The 22347-nt window shown below is 40.3% G+C and overlaps 1 protein-coding gene across 1 annotated transcript in view; it reads left to right on the top strand.

Moving 5' to 3' along the window:
• Window positions 1-22347, top strand: part of PARK2 (parkin RBR E3 ubiquitin protein ligase) — a 1159373-nt gene that overhangs the window by 178529 nt on the left and 958497 nt on the right. The window contains exon 3 of the mRNA XM_012646791.1: window positions 15304-15544. Within this exon, the coding sequence (XP_012502245.1) occupies window positions 15304-15544 (241 nt within the window). The remainder of the gene's footprint in view (window positions 1-15303; window positions 15545-22347) is intronic.

Raw genomic sequence — 22347 nt, 5'->3', positions numbered from 1 at the left:
TTTTTTTTTTTTTTTTTTTTAAGAGCAGTTTTAGGTTCACAGCAAAATTGAGAGGAAGGTCTTACCTTCCAAGTAGCTGGGACTATAGGCATATACCATCGTGCCCAGCTAATATTTCTATTTTCTTTTTTCTTTCTTTCTTTTCTTTTTGTAGAGATAGCCTTGCTCTTGCTCAGGCTGGTCTCAAACTCCTGACCTCAAGTGATCCTCCTACCTCAGCCAGGCGTGAACCACTGTGCCCAAACCTCATTTTTTGTTATTCACAGATTTTTACTTACCTTCTATGGATGGCATTTCAGTTATTTATAATGTTTTGCTATTATACAGAATCTCACATTAAATAACCCTGTACATACGTTGTTTCGTGGTTGTGGAGGTATATGATCTTTAGGGTAAATTCCTAAAATTGGAATGTGGGGACCATGGGTTAAGCTTACATGTGGCTCTGTTGGATAGTGGCACCGTCTCCCACAAATACTGTGCCTGAGTGTCTGGGACAGCTTCACCGTTTGTTGTCAAGCTTTGGAAACATCAGTCTTACTGATGGTAAGGGGTATAGGGTCAATTTGCGTTTATCTTATTACAAGTGACATTCAGCATTTTTAAATACTTCAATATTTGTGTATTTTTGTTTTTATAAATTTTCATGTCTTTTATCCACTGTTCTCTCAGATTTTTAAACTTATTTTTTCAATTTTTAAGAGTTCTGAATCTTTGTCCAAAGTTGAAAATATTTTCTGCCAATTTGCCATTTGTCTTTGGTAATGATGTGTTTTGCCACAAAAAATATCTTTTAATTTTGATGTAATTAAATTTATTAATATGTTATTGCATCATGATTTGGACTCATAGTTTTAAAGGCCGTCCCTACACTCAGGATAAAGAATGCATCCATATTTTCTTGTAGGACTTATTTTTTGATGTGAATATATATTTATATATGTACATGTATAATGTTTGTGTAGGGGTAAATTTATTTTGGTATATGTCAATATGGATCCAATGTCACCTTTTTCCAAATAGCTATCCATTATCAAAAACTTTATTTCCTCTCAATGATTTGAGATGCCGTCTTTGGCCTGTACCAAATTTCCAAAAGCACTTTGTGTTTCTAACTTTGTGTTTTGTTGCATTAACTGAGTCTGTATTCACGCTCCAGCATCACGGGGATTTAACGCGGGGGCTTTATGCCAGGTGTAACGTCTTCCATGGCTATTCCCTCCAGAGCTTTTCTAGATTGCCTTTCATGTGTATTGTTCTAGATGCACTTTAGGTTCAGGAAAAAAAAACCAAAAAACACTTCTTTGCTTTTTGCGTGGTGATCATATTAGGTTGTTTTGGTGACCTTTTAGCTGTGTTTGCTAACCTTTCTATCCCCCCAAACAGCCTAGGATCTGTCAGAAAATAGATGACCAAAAATACCTGAATGAATGAAAATTACATGCATTTGTAGAATTATAAATAATGCTGTATTCAATCACTTTTATAATTTTTATCTAGTAACATAGTCACTTCATAGTCTTTGAACTTTTAGCAAATAATTAAAGGACAACAAATTTCCCATGATGCGTTTCAACTGGAAAGCAAACCTAACATAGTTTGTGTGAGTACATGTGTATGTATGTGTAGATGGATACAGATATATCCCACAGGTCGTATATTTGGGTGGGAGTGATGATTGGCCTCAGTTTTATGGATATTTATCCATATTATTTTTTTCCTCCTACACACACCGCTTTCAACACATTTGAAACAGGTTTTTACCCCAGATTTCAATCAATTTTTACCACAGAAGCCTGAGTGTCCTGCAAATAGTTCTAACAGGTTCTCTGTCCCAGTTTTTCTTCTTTCCCCCCTCATGGGATCTTATAATAAAATCAATGTATTAAAGTTAATTATATTTGCAAAATCATTCCTGTTTTTTTGGATTCTTTCAACCTGAAAGTGGGACCAAATAAGCATCCTATGTGTGATCATCTCCTTTACCCATTTTTCGGTGGGCTTTGGTGTATTACAAAAGAGCTGATGTGCTAGATTATAAAACCAGGAAAAATAAAGCAGTTCATCAATTCTTCACTTGACTTAAAACCTGTTTTCTATCATTGGCTTTACTTTGTGTTGTTCCAAACATTGTATATGTTTACAAAACTACTCAACACAGGCAGGGCTTATAAATATCATATGCCTTTGGGCACAGGGAAGTATTACTATTTGTATGTTAATTCTGAGATCTGCCCTATAAAGATATAATTGATGCCACATTTGATATTGGTAGTTTGTAAATGTCTGGCGCAAACAACTGGTTATACGCTCTCTACATATATTTATTGTACAATATGTTTTCTTTTATAGTTGTTACCATCCATTGGAAAAGTTTACATGATAGATTAAATCTTTTTCCTGTCTACTTATGAGTAAACTGGTTCTCCTTTGTAGCCTTGGGTGCCGATTTGGTTTAATGTTTTTCTGGGCTGTCCTTAGGCCGTGGTCCTGAGGACAGAGTTAGGCAGCTTGGAGTGCCCAGCGCCTGCCCGTGTTGGGGTATTCTTGGCTTGTCCCCGCGCCACTAGGTCAGTCACATACTCGGAGGTAGCAGGGCTTGCTCTCCTACCTAAGTGGCCATCTTGAGCAGAGGCTGCAGGGGTGCCGGTCTCGAGTGCCTGGTGCCTTTGTGCCCAGAATGGAGGAGTTCACGTTGAGACTGAGAGGCCAGATGGTGAATGCTGGTCCGGCTCCGGCCCTGGCTCCAGATTTCCTAATCCTTCCTTGCTTCTTCCAGCTCCTGGTAGCTCTTGGCGTTCCTTAGCTTGTGGCAGCATCATTCCAGTCTCTGCCCCTACCTTCCCATGGCCTTCTCCCTGTGTCTCCGTGTCCTTTTCTCACACCAATTATTGTATTTGGGGCCCAACCTAGATCCAGGGTAATTTCGTGCCAAAGTCCTTAGCTAATTACATCTGCAGAAACTCTTTCCTTACAAGGTTGCATTCTCATGTTCTGAATGGATGTGAATTTTAGGGAGACAGGATTTAACCAACTACACTTCCTTTAGTTGGGAAAAAAATGACACTGGAGGAGAGGTGAGAGCTTTCATTTAAGTCGGTGCACTGTGCCGGGTCCAGCCTTCCTGAGGCCATGCTGTTGTCTTGATGGGGTGAGACGTGTCCTCCTCGCCTCGCAAGCTCATTTAGAAAGCAACTCCTGTGTTGCCTTTCCTCATGCTCTCCCAGAGCAGGGGAGTGATCTGAGTTATCACAGGGCAAGCAAAGTGCAAACCTGTGACATGACATGTCACGTGGGGCTCCTATTAGAGGGGACGCAAATGCCAGCCCCTACACTTTGAGCCACTGTGCAGAGGCGCCCTTCCCGGTAGGCCTTTGTGGATGTCTTCAGCTGATTTCTCACAAGGGAAGAATGAACGGGCTTCTGCTCAGTTTTTCCTTGGTCCTTTTACCTCAGGGACATCCATATTATGAAAGTCTAAAACACAGTCAACAGTTGTATAGGAAGTTCATGATGGATACATTCTATTAGATAAATTTAGAATAATGTTTTTGTTAACAGCAATATTCATCAGTTATTTTGGAGTAAAGGTGCAAAGCTGGGAGTCCCTGGTCCCCTCCCAGCGCAGCACATCTTTCCCTTCACCTGCAGCCGGCTCTGCAGCCCTCCCCTTGGCACTGGGCTTGCCCGCGAGAACCGTGGCTCCCCGCTCCTTCAGATGGCCTGTGGCCTTCATACGTTGTTTTTCCTGAATAAATGATTACAGGAAAGAATTAGTTAGGACCAACAGCTGAAACTGAAGAAATGCATACCATTTATCCTCTCCTGCATTCGAATGTCAGAGTCTAGGAATTTGTCCTGAACCACACAGAGCTCCAATGCTAGTGTCTGGAGGGCGGCTCAGGCAGGCATTGGCCTGGAGTCCAGGTGAGAAAAAGGAGAGCAGCCTCATGTTTAATTTATCCAGAGGAGAAGAATCGTCGCACATCACATAAGACATCCAGATTATGAGACAGGAGCTGACATAAGTAGCAATGTGTTGTATTTTATGTCTAAAATGTAACCTAAGGCTAGAAGCTTAAGGAATATACAGTAAAGATATAAAACTGTTTATCTCCATGTCAGTTGTTTTAAAAATATAAATATGAATGCCTGGCAGCTCTAGTTTCTTCCTTGCTATTGAAGAGCCTGACTAAATATTGCCCCTTCCCAACTACCCTAGCACCATCCGGTGACTCAAGATCCACCCAAAGTCCAAGGAAAATGCTAGAACTGGATTTGCTGAATGGTCCCTGGGTGATGGGCTTGGCTACATGGTCATGGATGGCAGTAGGACATGTGCTTGATTTAGAAAGTTTTAATATTTAAGAATAAGATACCCCTAATTATTATTCTCTCCTCTGTACATACAGGTTGAGTATCTATATCTGAAATGCTTAAGATCAGAAGTGTTTCAGAATTGGACTTTTTCTGATTTTGGATATACATAAGGAGATGTCTTGGGGATGGGACCCAAGTCTAAACATGAAATTTATTTATGCTTCATATATGCCTTATATAGGTTGAAGGTAATTACATAACATTTTTAATAATTTTGTGCATGAAACAATTTGTGTACATTGAACCATCAGAAGGCAAAAGCATCACTATCAGACACCCATGTGGACAGTTGGTGGTTGTTTGGCATCACCATCAGTTTATGTGCTACTGATAAGCAATCGTTTTCTTATTCACATGTAAGTACTTAACAGTAAAACATGACATACCATGAATACAGTGAAAAATATGATGTGTTCATGGTAACCGAACAGCCCAAGAGTATCACCAGAATACCTGTATCAGCTGTTCAACAACAACAACAACAACAAACAGGGGAGGCATTCAGTCTCTACCTGCAATGCTGTGTTTAGCTAAAGGTTGTTGTACACTGTATTTTATTTTTTTAGGTGAGAAAAAACATTACAAGCAATTGAGGGACCAGGATGTGGGTCCTCTAGGGACAAGGAGGCATTCTTCGGGACAGCTTTTTTAAATGATTTCTCCAGAGTCATCTGACTCATTCACGGTGGCTTTTGTCTTAGAAGTCTCCTTTTGTTTTTATAAACTGACATGATTTCTTTACCGTTCTGAATCGTGCTGCTCTAGTCCTTCAGTAAGCCCATCACACTTTTCACCGTGTTGTCCATGGATGCTTTTTCTGCAGTGTTAACAAGATCATCTTCATCATCACTATTATCATCATTGCTTTGATTCAGAACCATTTTGATTATTTCACCATTGTTCTAAGGTTAAAAAATTCTTCAATATCCATTTCCTCTAACTCGCTGATGGACTCTGAAGGTCCATCCATTTTTTGCATATGTAGGGAGGTTAAAGATCACGTTTTTCTCACTCATACATTTGGAAGACTTCAAAGTCACTGCCTCGTTCATCATCATCACTCAACATAGTCGCAGGCCAGAGGTTGTGCCAGGCAGGCACAACTGTGTTTAGCCACTGTGCTCCAAGCATCGGCAACAGCATATACAGCATCCTTCATGCTAAACTCCTTTTGAAAACTTTCCAAAGCCATGCTTTGGTTTACTGCTGCTAGCATGCTGTTCAAGAAAGTGTTTTTATATTTATTCTTCATTGGTTTAAGGATACCCTGGTCACATGGCTGAATTAATGATGTCACATTTGGAGGAAAGTACATGGCATACGCTTTAGTTTTGATGAAAAGTTCCGCAATAGGCTGAGCAGAGCAGTTGTCAAGGAACAACAAAATCTTGCAGTTGTCATCCAGTCCAGCTTCCCTGCATTGAACACGAGCCAGTGGTACAAAACGTTTATGAAACCAATCTGAAAAGATGTCCCTGGTGATCCATGCCTTTTTGTTAGCATAATAATGGACGGGTAAGAAGTTCATTCCTAGAAAACAGTGGGGACACAAGCTTTTGCCTGTCACAGCAAGTTTACATGTATGCGTGCCTGCTGCATTAGCATGTGGTTGTTCTGTCCTTGGCATCCTTTATTCCTGCAGGGGCTATCTCAACAGCTGCAGTCTGTGTCTTTGCGGGGCAACGATGTCAAAACAGTGATGTTTCATCGGTATTGTAGACCTATTCTGGTATCAGATTGTCATCAGCGATGACCTTGCCAAACTCGTGAATGCATTTCTTCACTGCTTTGTGATCAGCAGGTGCTTTATCACCACAGACCTTCAAAAATTTAGTGCCGTGTCTTTTCTTAAAATTTTGCAACCAGCCTGTTGAATATTCATGGCCCCTTTCAATTTTCGGTTCATTGTCACAGATCTTTGCTTGTTTCATAATCAGGTTACCATTAAGTGGCATGTGTTCACTGCGAGATCTTCATTTCTAGATTTATGCAGTGTTTTCCTATTTTTCATTAACTTCCATTCATCGCTTTCAGCACAGAACCACAGCAGTTTATCCTCCTGTTTCTTCAGGTCATACGTGGTGGTCGTTCCAACTCCACACTCTCCTGTAAGACGTTTCACACTCGTACCACCATCCAGTTTCTCCAACAGCTTGACTTCCTGTGCTATAGATGAGCAAAATGCTTCCTCTTTTTTATCACTGTTACCCACAAGGTTGTCTGTAGACCCTTTTAACGTTTTCAACAATATCTTTATTCCATAGAGCAGAGAATAAGCAAAAAATCACAGTGAGTAATGCATGTAGGTCCTAGCCCCATGTGGGCATTGTGGGGAACGTGCTGTTTGTGCATCCAGCCTACACACATGCCCTTGTGTTACCTTTTGTGGGCACACTTGTGTGTGGGAATCTGGGCGTGCATGGAAAAGATACATAGCCTCTGAAGGGGGATGGGGGAACACTCAATAAACTGGATGTGGCGCATCTGTGTTTTGACTGAGACTCATCACATGAGGGCAGGTGTTGGATTTTCCCCTCATGGCCTCATGCGGGCACTCACAAAGTTTTGGATTTTGCAGCATTTCAAATTTCTGTTTTCCAAATTAGTATGCTCAACCTGCATGGCTTTTCTTACAGCTCTGTGTTATGTGTGTGACTGGATAGGAAAACACCCACTGTTTTTACTTTTCTTGAAAGAGATTTTTTTTGTGTTCGTATTTTTTTAGGGGGTGTCTTTTTTATAGTATCTGATGGTTCAAAATTATCACTTTGGTTTTCCACTGATTAGACACAAACATTTCCTATGTTGCTTAATAATTTGTTTTAAAGATTCAAAATAATTACTCAAGTTCCAGGTCAGCTACCAATTTATTGCAAGCTTGAACAAATCAATTTATTCCCTGTGCTTATCTGCTTAGTTCCTGGGTCTACAGGTACCACTGCTGGGCCATGTCTTAGTCAGTTCTAGCTTCTGTAAATGAAAATCATAGACTGGGTGGCTTAAACGACATTTATTTCTCACACTTGCAGAGGCTAAGGAGTCCAAGATCGAGTCGCTGGCAGATCTGGTGTTTGGTGAGGGCTGCTTCCTGGTTTGCAGTTGGCGTTTTCTTGTTTTATCCTCACGTGGCAGAGAACAGAGAGAAAGAGCAAACTCTCACGTCCCTTCTCATAAGGGCGCTAATCCCACTCATGAGGGCTTCACCTTCTTAATCTGATCACCTTCCAAAGACCCTCACCTCCTAATGCCATCACACTGGGGATTAGGGTTCAACATATGAATTTTGGGGGGACATGAACATTCAGTCTACAGCCTAACCCAAGCAAGGAACTCACCTAGTTATATTTGGCCTTGAATGGGCAGGGATGAGTGCCCTACTGTTCACCACAGATAAAGAGAAATACAACATAGGAGAGATGGGTAAAGTTGGAACAGAGAGGAGAGGAGGGAGGAAAAGAGAGGGAGAGAAAAAGAAAAGATCATCCAAAGACCATCAAATTCTTTTATAAAGTAGAATTACAGGAGGGATGAAGAAAGAAAACCAAAAACAAATGGGGTGATAAAATAATGGCAGACTGGTTTTTAAGGCCCATCAATGAATAGGCCCTAAAAAAGGATATAAACTTGTTTTTATCAGTAGAGCTTTTTTTTTTTTTTTCCTGAAATGTCCCCAATACTATAAAATACTTTTTTTCTCTCATCATTAGTGAAATCTCTTTGGTTCTAATAAATGTTCTCCTTGAGTTCTGGGAAACGGAACAGACGAGACGTGGTGTTTGCAGTGAGGAGTTTGGGATGAAAGATTGCCTTCTTCATAGTTTTCCCCCTAGGGATGAATCATTTGGGGTAAATATCTGTAGAAGGAAGATATAAAGTAGAATAATACTCAAAGATTCCTGTCTTCTTGTCATATATACACGTGAGGAGTGTATATTGTTAACCCTGACTCCAATAATTCTGTGAAGCACATTCAATGACTTGTAAGAAATTAATTCTGTTGGGAAAAATGTATTTTAATTGTTTATAATAGTTATCATAACTAGTAATAAAACAATACTTGAAGATACCTGGACATTTCTTGCAGAGTTTACAATACAAAACACGATTTTAACTTGGTTTTAATGAGCGTAGGTTTGATCGTCTGACGCGCTTTGTGTTTAGGAAAGAGCGAACATGGATACGTGAAATCCCAAACTTCACTTGCTCGAACAGCACTAACCTCCGCTCTTCACAAAGAAATCATTTACCACGGCGGCCAGCATATAGCCAGATCGATTGATCCCTGCTTTCTCTCCCTCCCCACCCTGGTGAGCTCCCTGGGGTGCAGGCCTTAATGAGCAGCTGAAGGGTCCCAGGCCAGGGGTGGGAGGGACATGGAGGTGACAAAGCCCAGACCCACACTGCCTAATTAGTGTGGGGCTAATGGACCTCTCACAGTGATTGTATTGCTCTGCCTTTTGCAACCAGAGAGGGGACCTTTCAGTATCTTTAGTATCTTTATGTAGCATGGTATCTTTTCTTTATAATGAAAATCAGTCATGAGAAATATGAAACAAATTCAAGGCATAAAAAGTCAGTTTCCTTTTTCTTTTTTTTTGTATGAAGGGTCAGGCTGAAGGGATAGTTTCTATTCTCATTCCAATTAATATAAATTGGCATTTAGCATTCATTGAAAACTGCAGAGGGGAACTGGAGTTCAAGAGAAAAAAATCAGTAGGAACAATTCCTTTTTGGTTATTCTGACTTACTCTGAATGTCTCTAAGCTCAGCTTGTCTTCAAATACATTATTGCATTGTCAGTAGTGACCCAGCCAAATAGTTCTTATTCATTACATTTAAAAAACTTTTTAAATGACTTCCTAAATAATTGCCAGTTTGTCTTTCTTTGGCATAGAAAATATATTATTAAAAACTCTGATGGACTTACAAAAACATCTGTTCATTAGAAGTTATTTTCAGAAGAAACAGTAATTAATCAACCTGCTGAATTTTTTTTCAGCACAAAAAAGGAAAATTGAAGTTGCTATAAAAAGTGTTTCTTCAAAATTATCTAAGAAAGAACAAAATGTCAGAATGTTCTTAAAATTAAAATCAGATAATATAATTGACTATTACGTTAGGAAATCTTTTTACCTGATCATTCTTGGCTGATCGTATTGCATTTCTGGAAAAAAAATTGTATGCCATTAAAAAATCCAAATGAAAATGAAAGATTCTCAGACTTTAAAATGTATAGTTAGTACACAGTAGGAGGAATGATAGCCTTCCGCTGAAATGATTTTAGGCATTTTGTATGATGAAATAGAGGTTAACAGACTTAGGGGGAATTGACAATGAATAACATCGAAGATACTGGACGTGTCCTGACCTAATTTACAGACCAGAGAAGTCGGTACAGTGAGTGTAGCTATGAGGGTGGACTGATTGGTGTGCTTATGCAAGTAAGCTGGCCGGGAGCGTCTGCCCATCGCATCTGCTCTGTCTCAGCTCAGAGTGGTGGAGAATCCAACAGAGCGCTGGGCTTAGAGCCAGAAAACTGAGGCTGCAGGCTTGGCTCTTTCATTTCCTAATTACGTGTCTTACTTGACTGGGGCTAGTTACTGAAGCCATCTGGAAGGTTTCCTCACTGCTAAAACGGCTGTGATGCTGCGTGTGTGCTTTACAGGATCGTACAGTCGCTGGGCGATCGCAGGTGGAGTGTGTATTATGGAAGGTCACTACAGATGCAATATTAGAAGGATGCAGTGATATGGTTTTTTTTCTTAAAGATGGTATTGTCTGCTAACAGAATCACATCCAAAGCAGGTCCACCGGGAGCAGGCTTCACACACCGCAGGAGCCGGCACCCAGCCTGGGAGTCTGCCAGGCCTGTTGCCCCTTCGCCTTCACCCTCTCTTTCCACTTTCCTCGTCCCAGTTGATTCCCCGTCACTGCCAGGCGTTCTGACTTTCATCTATTGGTTTCTTTTAATCAAATCGGGCTACTCTTTCTTTTGCTCAGTCCCAGTCTTCTCTCATTTTTAGTATTTCAGGTATCTGGCTCTTCTCATAAACATTCCTTTGTGTCTGCGTGGTTCCACTGCAGCTTCCAAAGCCCCGCTCTTCACCACGGGCCCCTGCAGCCTCGCCTCTGCTGTCTGCCCCAGTCAAGTGTCACTTCTTCTCAGAGGACTCAGTAATTTATTTATAAACAATAGAAATGTGTTTCTTACAATTCTGAAGCTGGGAAGTCCAGGATCAAGACACTGGTGTTTGGTGTCTGGTGAAGGCCTTCTCGCTGCCTCTTCACGTGGCGCAAGAGGGGCAGGGCAAAAAGGACACAAATGAACGTTTGTGCCACCTTTATAAGGCACTAATCACATTCGTGAAGGTTCCACCTAGTGACTAAATCCCCTCCTACAAGCCTCACCTCTTAATGCTATCACATTGGTAATTAAGTTTCAACAGACAAATTTTGGGGATACGTTCAGACCCTAGCAGATGGCAACACTTCCTCCCTCACAGGACTAAGGAAATAGTAAACGCTTATTACATCTAAAACCCTGGTAATACGATATGGAATATAGAGCTCAAAAATGATCTGTTTATTTTATTATTAATGTAATCATTGTTAGAACACACAGAAGCACTTTGTTAGTGTGACATTATTAACTCTCTTAGAATCTCATTATTAATCATGTTAGAGATGATCTGTGTAACCTTTCATTAAAGTATTTGGAAAATCTCAAATATTTGGATCTTACATATCATCAAAGGGAATTCTTTTTGGGGAAAGAAAAATATGTCAATTTTTGTATATTTTTGGGTAATTGCCGGCTGAATGAGAGTTGATCAGTATTTGGCAAAAACTGCCATGAATAATTTATGAGTACTGGGACATCTCCAGGTCCGAGGTCCTGTAGAGAGAGCCCGAGACTCTGACCACCGTCTCCGAGGGGTTAACGGCTGTGCTGGGCAGCCCGAGACCAAGCCCAGTTAGGTGGATACCCACTTGCTTTATCTACACTGAACACCTACGTCACTGCCTTACTTGTGGGATTAATAAGTTAGTAGAAAAAGGGCAAAAACTATATTAAGTGTTTTCTCTTTGTCAGGCAAAGAGTTAGTTCCTTGGAAAACAAAGATAAGTAAGACATTGTTTTTGCCCTGAGGGAGCTTAAAACCATATTGGAACACTCTGCAGTCTCCCCTCCCAAAATCTCGACCTCCCAAATCTGAGGAATTTTTGTATATACCGTGAGAACTAAATATTATCCGGGGCTTTTGAGTGGCTGCACAGCTGAACATTATCCAATTTGTTGTCCATGGGGTGAGTTATTAACATGGCTTGGAACTGAACTGGCAGGACGTGTGAGTGCACCATCTGGCAAGGAGACTGCTTCTGAGAGCAGCTACGTTTTTGTGAGAGTCGAAGACGTGGCAGTTAATGATCTCGGAACCACGGATGAGGAAATATGAGACTGAGGAAATATGTTCTATAAATATCATCTAACTACTGAAAGCTGCTTAGGGTCTTTCTATTCCCCTTTGCAACTCTACCCTGAGCATTATGAAAATCTGTATTTGAAAGGAGAGGATACTCATCTTTTGGATTTCTGCCCCTGAAATTCATTCAGGTTCTTCATGTGTTCCATGGCATCTGAGCATATAGAGATTGGTTTTTTTTTTTTTTTTTGGTACCAATTTTTAGTTCACAGGAAGCTGAAATGCTACCAGTGGGATTGTCTCATTTACAGCTTCTGCTTATTCTACCTTCTTTATGTATTTTCCAGATAGGACTGTGTGAGTGTAGCAGCTAAAGAGTCAGGGACCCATCCTCTTTAGTTTTCAAAACTCATAAAAGATGATTCCAGTACTACCAACTAGGTGTTAGTATTGTGGATCTCACTCTGCATTTCCTTAAATCTCCAGCACAGTCTTCAGAGCTGACACTATGATTGTTAATGATGGAAACAAGCTTAGGGAGGAAAAATAATTTGCCAAAATCATACAGCTAATAAATTATGTTTGGCTTGAGTCTACTTGACTTAAAATTCCATGTTCTTCCACATCCTGCTGATTCTCCCTGGAGGGCTTTAGGTACTGAGCTCACGACTGTTCATATTCACTCATTCATTTATACGTCATTCACTTTTTCAATTAACATATATTTCTCAATGAATATACATATTCATTCATATACATTCATTCATCATAAATGAATATATATATATATATATTCACTTACTAGGTTCGGAGTGCTGTGGGAGGTGTTTTGGTAAATATAAATGTGACCCAGTTGCTGCTCTTAAGTATTTCTAAATTAAGTTGGAAGGTAAGAAAGACATGCAGACACACACACAGACAAAACACATTCTGTCCAAGCTCTAACCACTGCAATAAGAGCATAGTAAGCAAAGATTTTTGGATTCAGATGAGAGAGAAAGGTATTATTTTTATCTAGGAGGATCACATGAAGTGCTTAAATGCTGATGATGGAGAGAGGAGTTTTATCTGACTGAATTCTTGAGCCTCCTTGGAAAGAACACACGGGGTTAGGGTGCTAATTCTCAACTCTGTTTCTCCTTGTTGCAAAGCTCATGTCCTCATTTTTGAGTGTATTCAGGTCGCGATGCTGGTTTGTTTGAAACAGCTTAGGCTAGAGGCTGTGCGTCATTCCTGGAGTGCTGCCTGGGAATGGAGGTGATGCTGAATAGTGGTAGGGTGTCTGCTGGTCAAAATAGAATGGAAAATGGAAGATTGTCTGCTATATTACTGTTTAAGAAACAACTGCAAAATCTCAATCTGTAAATTACAAGCATGTCTATCTCATGTGTCTTCAGGTAAGCTGAGGGTCCCCCCCCCTCACCTGGCTTCAGCAGGAAGGCTCTGCTTCATGCCATGGGTGTGGCTGCCCTTGGTCCCCTCTGTGGGTGGGGCTCAGGTCTGTGCCACATGTGCAGTTCTGGGGCCCTTGAAGAAGTGGAAGCTTTCAGGGACATTCTTTTTGAGAGGCCTTAGCAGTGGGGAAAATACAAGGCCCGGGTTCAGTCACATCTGCTAATGTCCCATTGGCCAAACCCAGTCACATGGTTGAGCACAAAATCAAGGGGAGGAAGAAGGAAGAACAATTATGCTTATAATGTATGGGGTGAATATTTTTGAAGATAATCTACCACATATACCATATAGGAGCGCTAAAGAAGATAAAAATCTTAAGAGAGTTTATCCAGAAAGAAGAAAAGTATAAACACACTTGAAGGAGATCTGAGATGTTAGATTCTATTTAATAAGTAACAGTGACACTCTTCAGAAGGATTATGTAGCACACACTGAGAATTCTTGCATGTAATGGGTTGGAGTAGGGAGAAACCACAGGTAAAGGGAGTAATTACAAAGCTATTGTCATGATGAAGGTGGAAAACGGGGAGGTGACAATTGGAATGTAGAGGAGATGAAGATGCGAAGGGCATTTCTGAGGCAGAGTTAGTAACTCTTGGTACCTTGCCGGGTATCAGGGTGGGGAGGAGGAATCCAAGACAATGATTCCACTGGAGCCCATTAGAAAACATAGGAGGATAATCAGGCTTTTATGGAGGAGGGGAAGGCTTGAAGCCTGGTGCTGGGGGTGGTGCTTTAGCAGGGAAGTCAGCAGGCAGGTGGGGGAGGACTTAGTGTCAGAGAATGATGGACAGTCACCTCTGCTGGATAGGAGCTGTCCTGGACAGACAATGGGAGCTGGGAGGATGTAAGCACAGGGAAGACGTAGGAATGGAATTTAAGGGCAAAGGGCATCCTGGTGGCATCCTGAGTGGACGGGGCAGATGCCAAGCAGTCGTGTGCAGGGTAAGGGGTGCTGGTGAGTGACAACACTGCTCTCGGCAGGATTTTGATGGTGATGGCAACGAGAGAACTTGAAGAAGCAGCAAGGGAGGGGAGAATTTATTGTTGTCATTAGTATGGTTGCATCTCACCTTTCAGTGAATGTGTGGTTGAGAGTGTTCTTCGAGCATTCCTAGGATGAGAGAGAATGGCAAGAAATAATTTGAAGACATAGATTTATTGAGAAAATAAGGTCCTTGCTCTGACCGAAGAGGGTTGCAGGTAGATGAGTAGCTATTTCATTTACTATAGTAGATATTCTGAAACTGGGATTTGATTTAAGGTGGTGTAGTTTTTGTCCTAGCAAATAATCTGGCTTCTAGTTTTTATTCTACTAAATTTTAAAGAGTCTCCTGTTCATACACATCAATATACGGGTGCAAAACATTTTTGTAAATGTTTACTGATATTAATGGTTAAGTTGGCAGAAAGAACAAATGAACCCTGGTGGCACAAATGTGCTTTTCCCCTGCGTCCCCGCTGGTGTGGCCACGTGTTTGCTAGTGGTGGAGGGTGGGGTGGAGCTACTGTGGGCACGTTTACGTTAAATTCTGCAGATGCCCTGGGGTTGGCAATAACTAAATTTCTGTGCTTTTATAAAATAGAAATGAAGGCTAATTAAATTAGACAGTTATAAGGACATATCATTTCTAAAGTAAATCAGTTTTAAAATTTAAGAATATTATTTCTCACTGTGTTTGTAGATCCAGTGTGGTTGTTTCTTTTCCTACTAGATTTTATGTTGGTTTGAATATTACTTTAGGTTTTTTCTTTTTGTCACGTTCCACTTACTCCCAGATTTCTATTTCTGGCCTCCGGTGGGTGTTGCTTGTCTAACGTGTATGGTGGGAAGCGCCGTGGTCCTCCTGGCAGGGTCAGCGTGCCTCAGCTGGTCAATTACACATGACCCTTGCCTTTCAGTTCCATTGCTCCATGTAGAAATTGTACACAAACAGACTTTAGAATAGTTTGCACATTCTAGAACTGAAGAGAAGTTAAACTCTATTTGGCATTTAATGTTTGCCATTTTCTTATTTATTTTTTTTACCTTGCTCCCAAATAGAACTGTGACCTGGATCAGCAGAGCATCGTTCACATTGTGCAGAGACCGTGGAGAAAAGGTCAAGAAACAAACACAACTGGCAGAGGCAGCCTGGGAAGCCCCATGGGAGGCTCTCGGAGGGAGCCCCAGAGCTTAACTCGCGTGGACCTCAGCAGCTCTCTCCTCCCGGCAGACTCCGTGGGGCTGGCTGTGATTCTGAGCACTGATGGCGGGAGCCATTCTCCGCCAGCTGGAAGTCCAGGTAACCACAGTCACTCTGTCTAAGCGTGAGCAGCGCTGTGTGTGTTTAGTCAGGTCTCCACGTGGAACGGCCTCGCTATGTACATATTTAGTTTGTGATAAGGTTTGGATTGGAGTCTCTAAATCATGACAAGGGGACATCAGTAGAAGTGGAGTACTAGGATGTAAAATTTGAGGTGAATACATTTATAATAAGTACTACGAGACAGGTTTTTCATATTGAGATTGACTGTGAAAGCCGGGTGGAGAAGGTGTCAGGACCATGATGGTAGTATTTAGTTCTTTTTCACCTGAGGAGCCGGGGGTGGTGGGGACATGCGACAAATTGTGCTACCGTCTGGATATGTGATTAAGGTACATGAACGTCCTCTCGCATTTCACCTTTCTTTTATTTCTTGTTTTCTTAAAATGCTTTTGGATCATTATGTTTCTGATGATGTAGAGAAATTCTAAAAGGTAGAAAGCTAACTTTAGAGGTGCTTTTAGTCATCTGCGGGTTCTAAGGTGACACACTACGATGTCAGCAATATCCTCAGTGTGAAGGGAGTCTTCCTTCCCTCCATGCACAACCATTCCACAGTGCTTTTCTTTGGCAAAGCTGGTTATTCTTCTGTTACTTGAAAATATCAGTGTCTTTCCCTTGGTCTTTTATTCTCTAATCTAAATAGTCAAAGGTATAACTGGATTTATTTTGACTGTGCGTGACAGAAGACACAAGATATTATAATAATGATGGCTTTACAGGGTAGAAGTTTATTTTCCTCCTATATACAATAGGTCAAGCCATAGCAGTCCTGGGCTGCTGTAGCCTTCATGGTGTCAGGGTGTTCTGGGACCAGCAACATGGAAGCCTAAAATAATAGAAAATGTCTCCTGTGAAAATCACTTAATAAAATTTAATGAATTTTTGAAATCATAGATGAGCTTGCAAAAAACAGAAGGATAATTTCCAGGTACAAGTGAAAAAGCAGAAACAACATAGCTGTCTGTAAGCAGAGGAGTAGGACCCCCAGAATGGCAGCGCACGAGCTGATGTTCTGGTGGTCTTGGGTTGGCTGGGGAGGGGAGAGGGGCTCTGCTGCACATGGACTGGATACCTGAGGACTGGGGAAAGGTCTCAGAGAAAAATATAAGAAATGGAGGAAAATGAGATAAATCTAAACCCCTGCGATACTTATGTGGTCCAGAATGAGAAATTAATATAAATACTGGACCCAAGCTGATGTCACTGGAACCGTAACAGGCTCATTGCCCGATGCACAGCAAGTCAGTTGACTGCGACATGGGGAGTTTAAGAATCACAAGCAGCCTAACGGGGAGATGGGGGAAACCTCTAATCCGCCTCCCCGAGAGGTTTGGGGTTGGGTTATGAGGGGTCTGGACTGGTGATGTGGGGATCATTGATTGGTCGAGAAAGGAGGGTTGAAGTCATGGGATGGAGGTGAAAAAACCGCATTCTTGCGCTGAGTTGGTTTCCTTGTGGGGGTCTTCAGACTGGTTCACCTCAGCCACTCTGCTGGAATACAGCATCTGAAAAACACCTTGAGCAATTCATGAACAAAAAGGTCTTATGATTCTGGCACCAGGGATTCCATCTACAGGAATAAAGGGGCAGCAGGTGGTCAGCACGCTGCATGACTCTAGGTTAGTTAGCAGTTGCAAGGACCTGGGTTGAAGTGTACTGGTGCACCCCGATTAGTACCTCACTGTAATTCTGCCCAAAGCCTGGCTTGTAATTCTCGTTAACCCTGTGAGGACAGTTTCAACACGTCTGACGTTTCAAGCAGGACATATAGAAGATCATTCTGGAGAACACGTTCGGGAGGCATGGCATTGATGCCTCCAGAGAAAAACAAGTCCTACCAAAGGGCACTTACGATACATTATAAATCAAACAAGGGAAAATTCCACCTCAAGTGTGTAGGAGACCAGAATATGCCACCCCAAAATATGACTGTAGGAGACCAGAATATGCTACACCAAAATATGCCACTTTAGCATAAGGATTGTTTTGAGCTGATTATTTTGAGAAACAGCAGACATGAGAGAAGCTCTAAAAACAGAGTAGAGTTACCCTTTTGTAAGGGAAATTTACATCTGTGAAGAAAATCTCCATTTGTATGAGTGTCTCCCTCTCTGTACTAGGTAGAAAAGGAGGATTAAATTACTAGACTTTTCTCCATAGAGAAGGCACCAACTTAAATCTGCATAACAGACCTTACTCTTGCTTACTTTAGTTTTCTCAGTCAGCTCCCTAGAGCTGGTCTTCCCCACAGCTGTCTCTCTTTTGCCTGTAGTTGAAGATGGTTTTTAAGCCTGAACTCTAGGCCACCTCCCTGGGGTTTGCTCATCTTCTCTGGATATCGCCAACGTGCAATAGTCCTTTTCATCAGCGGGGGAATGCAAATCATAGATAATATAAAACCTTATGTAGCCTGTGATTTTTCCTATCCAGTTGACCCTTGAACAATATGGCTTTGAACTGTGGGTGTCCATTTATACATGGATTTATGTCAATAAATGGAAAATTTTTTGGAGATTTGTCACAATTTGAGAAAACTCATTGACAAACTGCCTAGCCTAGAAATATTGAAAAAAGAAAATAAGGAAAAGTTAAGTATGTCATGAATGCATAAAATATATGTAGATGTTAATCTGTTATCATTTAATACCATAAAATATACACAAATCTATTATGAAAAGTTAAAATTTATCAAAAGTTACACACACGCAAACCGTACATAGTGCCGTTTGCAGTTGAAAGAAATATAAACAAATGTAAAGATGCAGTATTAAATCATTACCTGCATAAAATTAACTGTAGTACATATATATATACTACTGCAATAATTTCATAGCCACCTCTCATTACCATTGTGGGGAGCTCAAGTGTTGTAAGTATCAGCTTAAAACATCTTGTGACACTAATCTTCTCCATGTGGGCAGTTTGTCCCTCCAGTAAATTGCACATTTCAATAAAAAATGATCTTTCCTAGTTCTGACATACTTTTCTTCGTGTTCAGTGCAACACTATGATCCTCGAAGAACATCATGGGACCCATACAAAGTGCCACTGGTGATGCTGGAAGTGCTCCCAAGAAGCAGAGAAAAGTCATGACATTATACGAACAAGCTGAATTGCTTGATAGGTACCATAGATTGAGGTCTGCAGCTGCAGTTGCCCGCCATGCAACATAAATGAGTCTAGTGTAAAGACCATTATAAAAAAAGGAAAGGGAATCCATGAACCAGTGCTGCAGCTACACCTGCAGGCGCAAAACCCTTGCACTTTTTGCCAAATACCTTTTTATGTCATACTGGAAATGCAGCTTTTACGTGGGTGCAGAATTGCTATAAGAAAGGCATACCTGTAGACTCTCATGATTCTAGGTTGTGAAGTCATTGTGTGAAAACTTAAAGTGAAAAGAAGATGAAAGATCTAAAGCTGATAAATTTAATGCTGGCAAAGGATGGTTTGATGATTTTAGAAAGAGGTCTGGCTTAAAAAATGCCAAGATAACAGGAGAAGCAGCTCCTGCCAACCAAGGGGCAGTAGATGAGTTTCTAGACACCATTAAGGAAATCATTGAGGAGAAAAAAAATCTCCTTGTGTAGGTTTTTAATGCAGACAAAAGTACTCCATTCTAAAAAAAGAAAAAAAAAGTCCACAAAGGACATTTATTAGTAAGGAAGAGAAGCAAGCAGGGATTTAAGGTGGGAAGGGATAGGCTACCTCTACTGTTTTGTGTTTTGTGCAGATGCAGTCAGGTTTAGGATCAGGACTGCCCTTATCTGTAAAGCCACTAACATCTGAGGCTTGAAGGGAAACGATACATCCTAGCCGCCAGTCTTCTCGTTGTACAAAAAGGTGGCCTGGACTGGTTGCACCAGTGCTTCATCCCTGAAGTCAGGAAGTACCTTGCCAGTAAGGGACTTCCTTAAACTCCTTTTGATGTTGGACAGTGCCCCTGGCCACCCAGAACCCCATGAGTTCAACACTGAAAGTGTGAAGTCATACCAAATACGCCTGCCTCTCCTGCCTCCCCTCCACTTCCTTCACTTCTTCTGCCTCTGCCGCCCTGACACTGCAAGGCCAGCCCCTCCTTTTCCTCCTCCACCTCACCTACTCAACATGCAGACTGATGAAGACCTTTATGATGATCCACTCCACTTAATGGATAGTAAATATATTTTCTCTTCCTTACAATTTTCTTAATAACATTTTCTTTTCTGTAGCTTACTTTATTATAAGAATACAGTATATAATACATATAACATACAAAATGTGTTAATTGACTGTGTATTGGTAAGGCTTCCAGTCAACAGTAGGCTGTTAGTAATTAAGTTTTTGGGGAATCAAAAGTTATATGCAGATGCTCAACTGCGTGAGGGGTTGTTAACCCTAACCTCACATTGCTTAAGAGTCAGTTGTACATGAATATCTGTCATAAAACTTAATTTCTAAATTAGGTACAATAAGGGATCAACAATAACTATTAATAATAAAACAATTATAACAATGCACTGTAATAAAAGTTATGTGTATGTGGTTGCTCTCTCTCTTCCTTTCTCAAAATATATTATTGTACTATACTGCAAGTAACCCAAACCACAGATAAGAGGTGACTACTGTTGTCTTTTGTTACAAGGGTCTCAGCTAAGAATTGTGAAAGGTAGAGGGAAGATTAGTTTTTCCTCCTCTATAAGTGAAAGTGGGCATATGCCAGAAACTAGAAGGTTGTTTTCCCCCCAAATTTGAGAAAATAAAACAACCTGAAACAGAATACTAAATAAATGTTTTATGTAAAAGAATAAAAGAAAAATGAAAACTGAAACAGACATAATGGGGAAAAGGTAATTGTTGAAAAGAACATAATTTTAGCTATTGAAACAACAACAACAAAAAAAAACACCTTAATTGATGGTTCAAACAGGAAACTGGGCAATGCTAAGAGATAGAGTTAGTGAAGGAGAAGAGAGGAAGGAATTGCCAAGAATGCAATACACACTGACATGTTAAAAAGAGTTTAGCAGATGAGGAGCTTGGAATGAGAAGGTCTAATTTATCATATTCTATTCAATAAGAATCCCATTATGGAAAAGTAGAGAACAGAGAGGAGAGACAGATTTCTAAGAGAAAAGCTGAGCATTTTGCCATATAGATAAATCCTCTGATTCGAGAGTACATGGTCCCAAGCAACATAAATTTAAAAAGCATGCAAGTGATCTTGATCAAGAAAAATAAAAATAAATCCTAAAAGAAGCAAAACACCAAGGAGAAATAGCAAATCCTAAAATCGAACAAAGAAGAGATTATCTCAATTGGAACAATAATTTGAATGTTTCCCAACAGAAATAAAAGAAGAAAAATAGTAGTGTAGAAGTATCAAGATGCTGAGGGGAGCATCATTTAACTTAGAATCCTATACTCAGCAAAACTATTATTCAAGAGTAAGAGAAATAAAGATACTTTTAGACAACCACCGAGGTTAATTACCCTCAGTTTGAAAGAAACGTTGAAGTATTTAGTACTGGGAAGACTGAGTTTGAACCCAGGATGAACAAATAGAATGCAGAGAATGATGCTTAGAAAAGAAAAGAGTTAATATGAATCAATCTGAATGACAATGATGTAAAAAGAAATATTGATTAGTTTGACAGGTACTAAAACAAGGAACCAAAGCGGTAGACAATATTTAGGAGAAAACTGGAATGAGCAGTTACCATGGAAATAAGCTCAAGTTCTCACCAATGGTTAGAGAAATAAATATTACAACAATGTCATTTCATTGCACCCTTACCTGGTAGGCCATAAGTTAACGGTTTGACAGCAGCAAGTGTTGGTCAGGATATAGGACAACAAGTGCTTTTATACATGATGATGTGAATGTCAATTGATGCAGCAACTACTGAGAGCAATTCTATTAATAACTTCACAATAATTAGTGAAATTCAAGAACTGCATATTCTGCAACTCAGAGTACATGAAGAGACATCTATATATGTGATCATAACAACACCATTTGAGGTTAAGAAAAAGCAGAAAAAATACAGCTGTCTTTACATAGGGGAATGGAAAATAATCACACTTCTCCCTGCACACCTCAGTCCAGGGGGCAGCTCTTCCTGGCACCCCAAGCACTATTGCTGAAAGGTGTTATCCATGTTGCATCTGTAAAGGATGGAGAAAAGAGAAATGGGTTATCTCAGGTCAACGTTCAGATTTAACTCTGTGTTAAACTGAAAACTGAAATACAAGCAGTCCTCTTAATCTTCACAACTGGAAGGAATCATTTTCTTTTCAGAACTCCCGTACCTCTCTCGTAACTTTCTATCTTGTACTCTAGTTCTGACTTCATCTATTTAATTGCTTTGAAGAACCGGGTTTTTGTCCAACTAACTGTAATTTCCCCCCCAAATCTCATATAAAAGTGGTGACAAATGTTTACTAAATTACTTAAAGTGATAAACATAGGTAATCATTCATCAGAATTTGTGTATTTAGCTTTTAGAACTGATGCTTCATTTAAAATTATACAAAGAAAATGAGACTTTACCTCTTCAAATATCATGGTTATGTATGGTTTGAAATAGTCCCAGCAGCCTGAGCAGCTTCACATCTGTCTGTTTTACATATTAAACATACACACCACCTGTCATTTGGAAAAACAAAAAAGATCATTGGTTACAAAATGTTTGAAAATCTCTGCCTTAGAGAAAGAAATTTTTTTTTTTAATTCTTCAATACGTTATTCTAGTTACAAACTAGTTGTTTCAGTTTTCCTAGCACAATTTTTTTTTTTT

Source organism: Propithecus coquereli, unplaced genomic scaffold (genome assembly GCF_000956105.1).
Source record: "Propithecus coquereli isolate 6110/MARCELLA unplaced genomic scaffold, Pcoq_1.0 Scaffold25, whole genome shotgun sequence".
In the NCBI taxonomy this organism is placed as follows: Eukaryota; Metazoa; Chordata; class Mammalia; order Primates; family Indriidae; genus Propithecus; species Propithecus coquereli.
The sequence above is the reverse complement of the archived record's forward strand: the minus strand, read 5'-3'. Positions and strand labels throughout refer to the sequence as shown.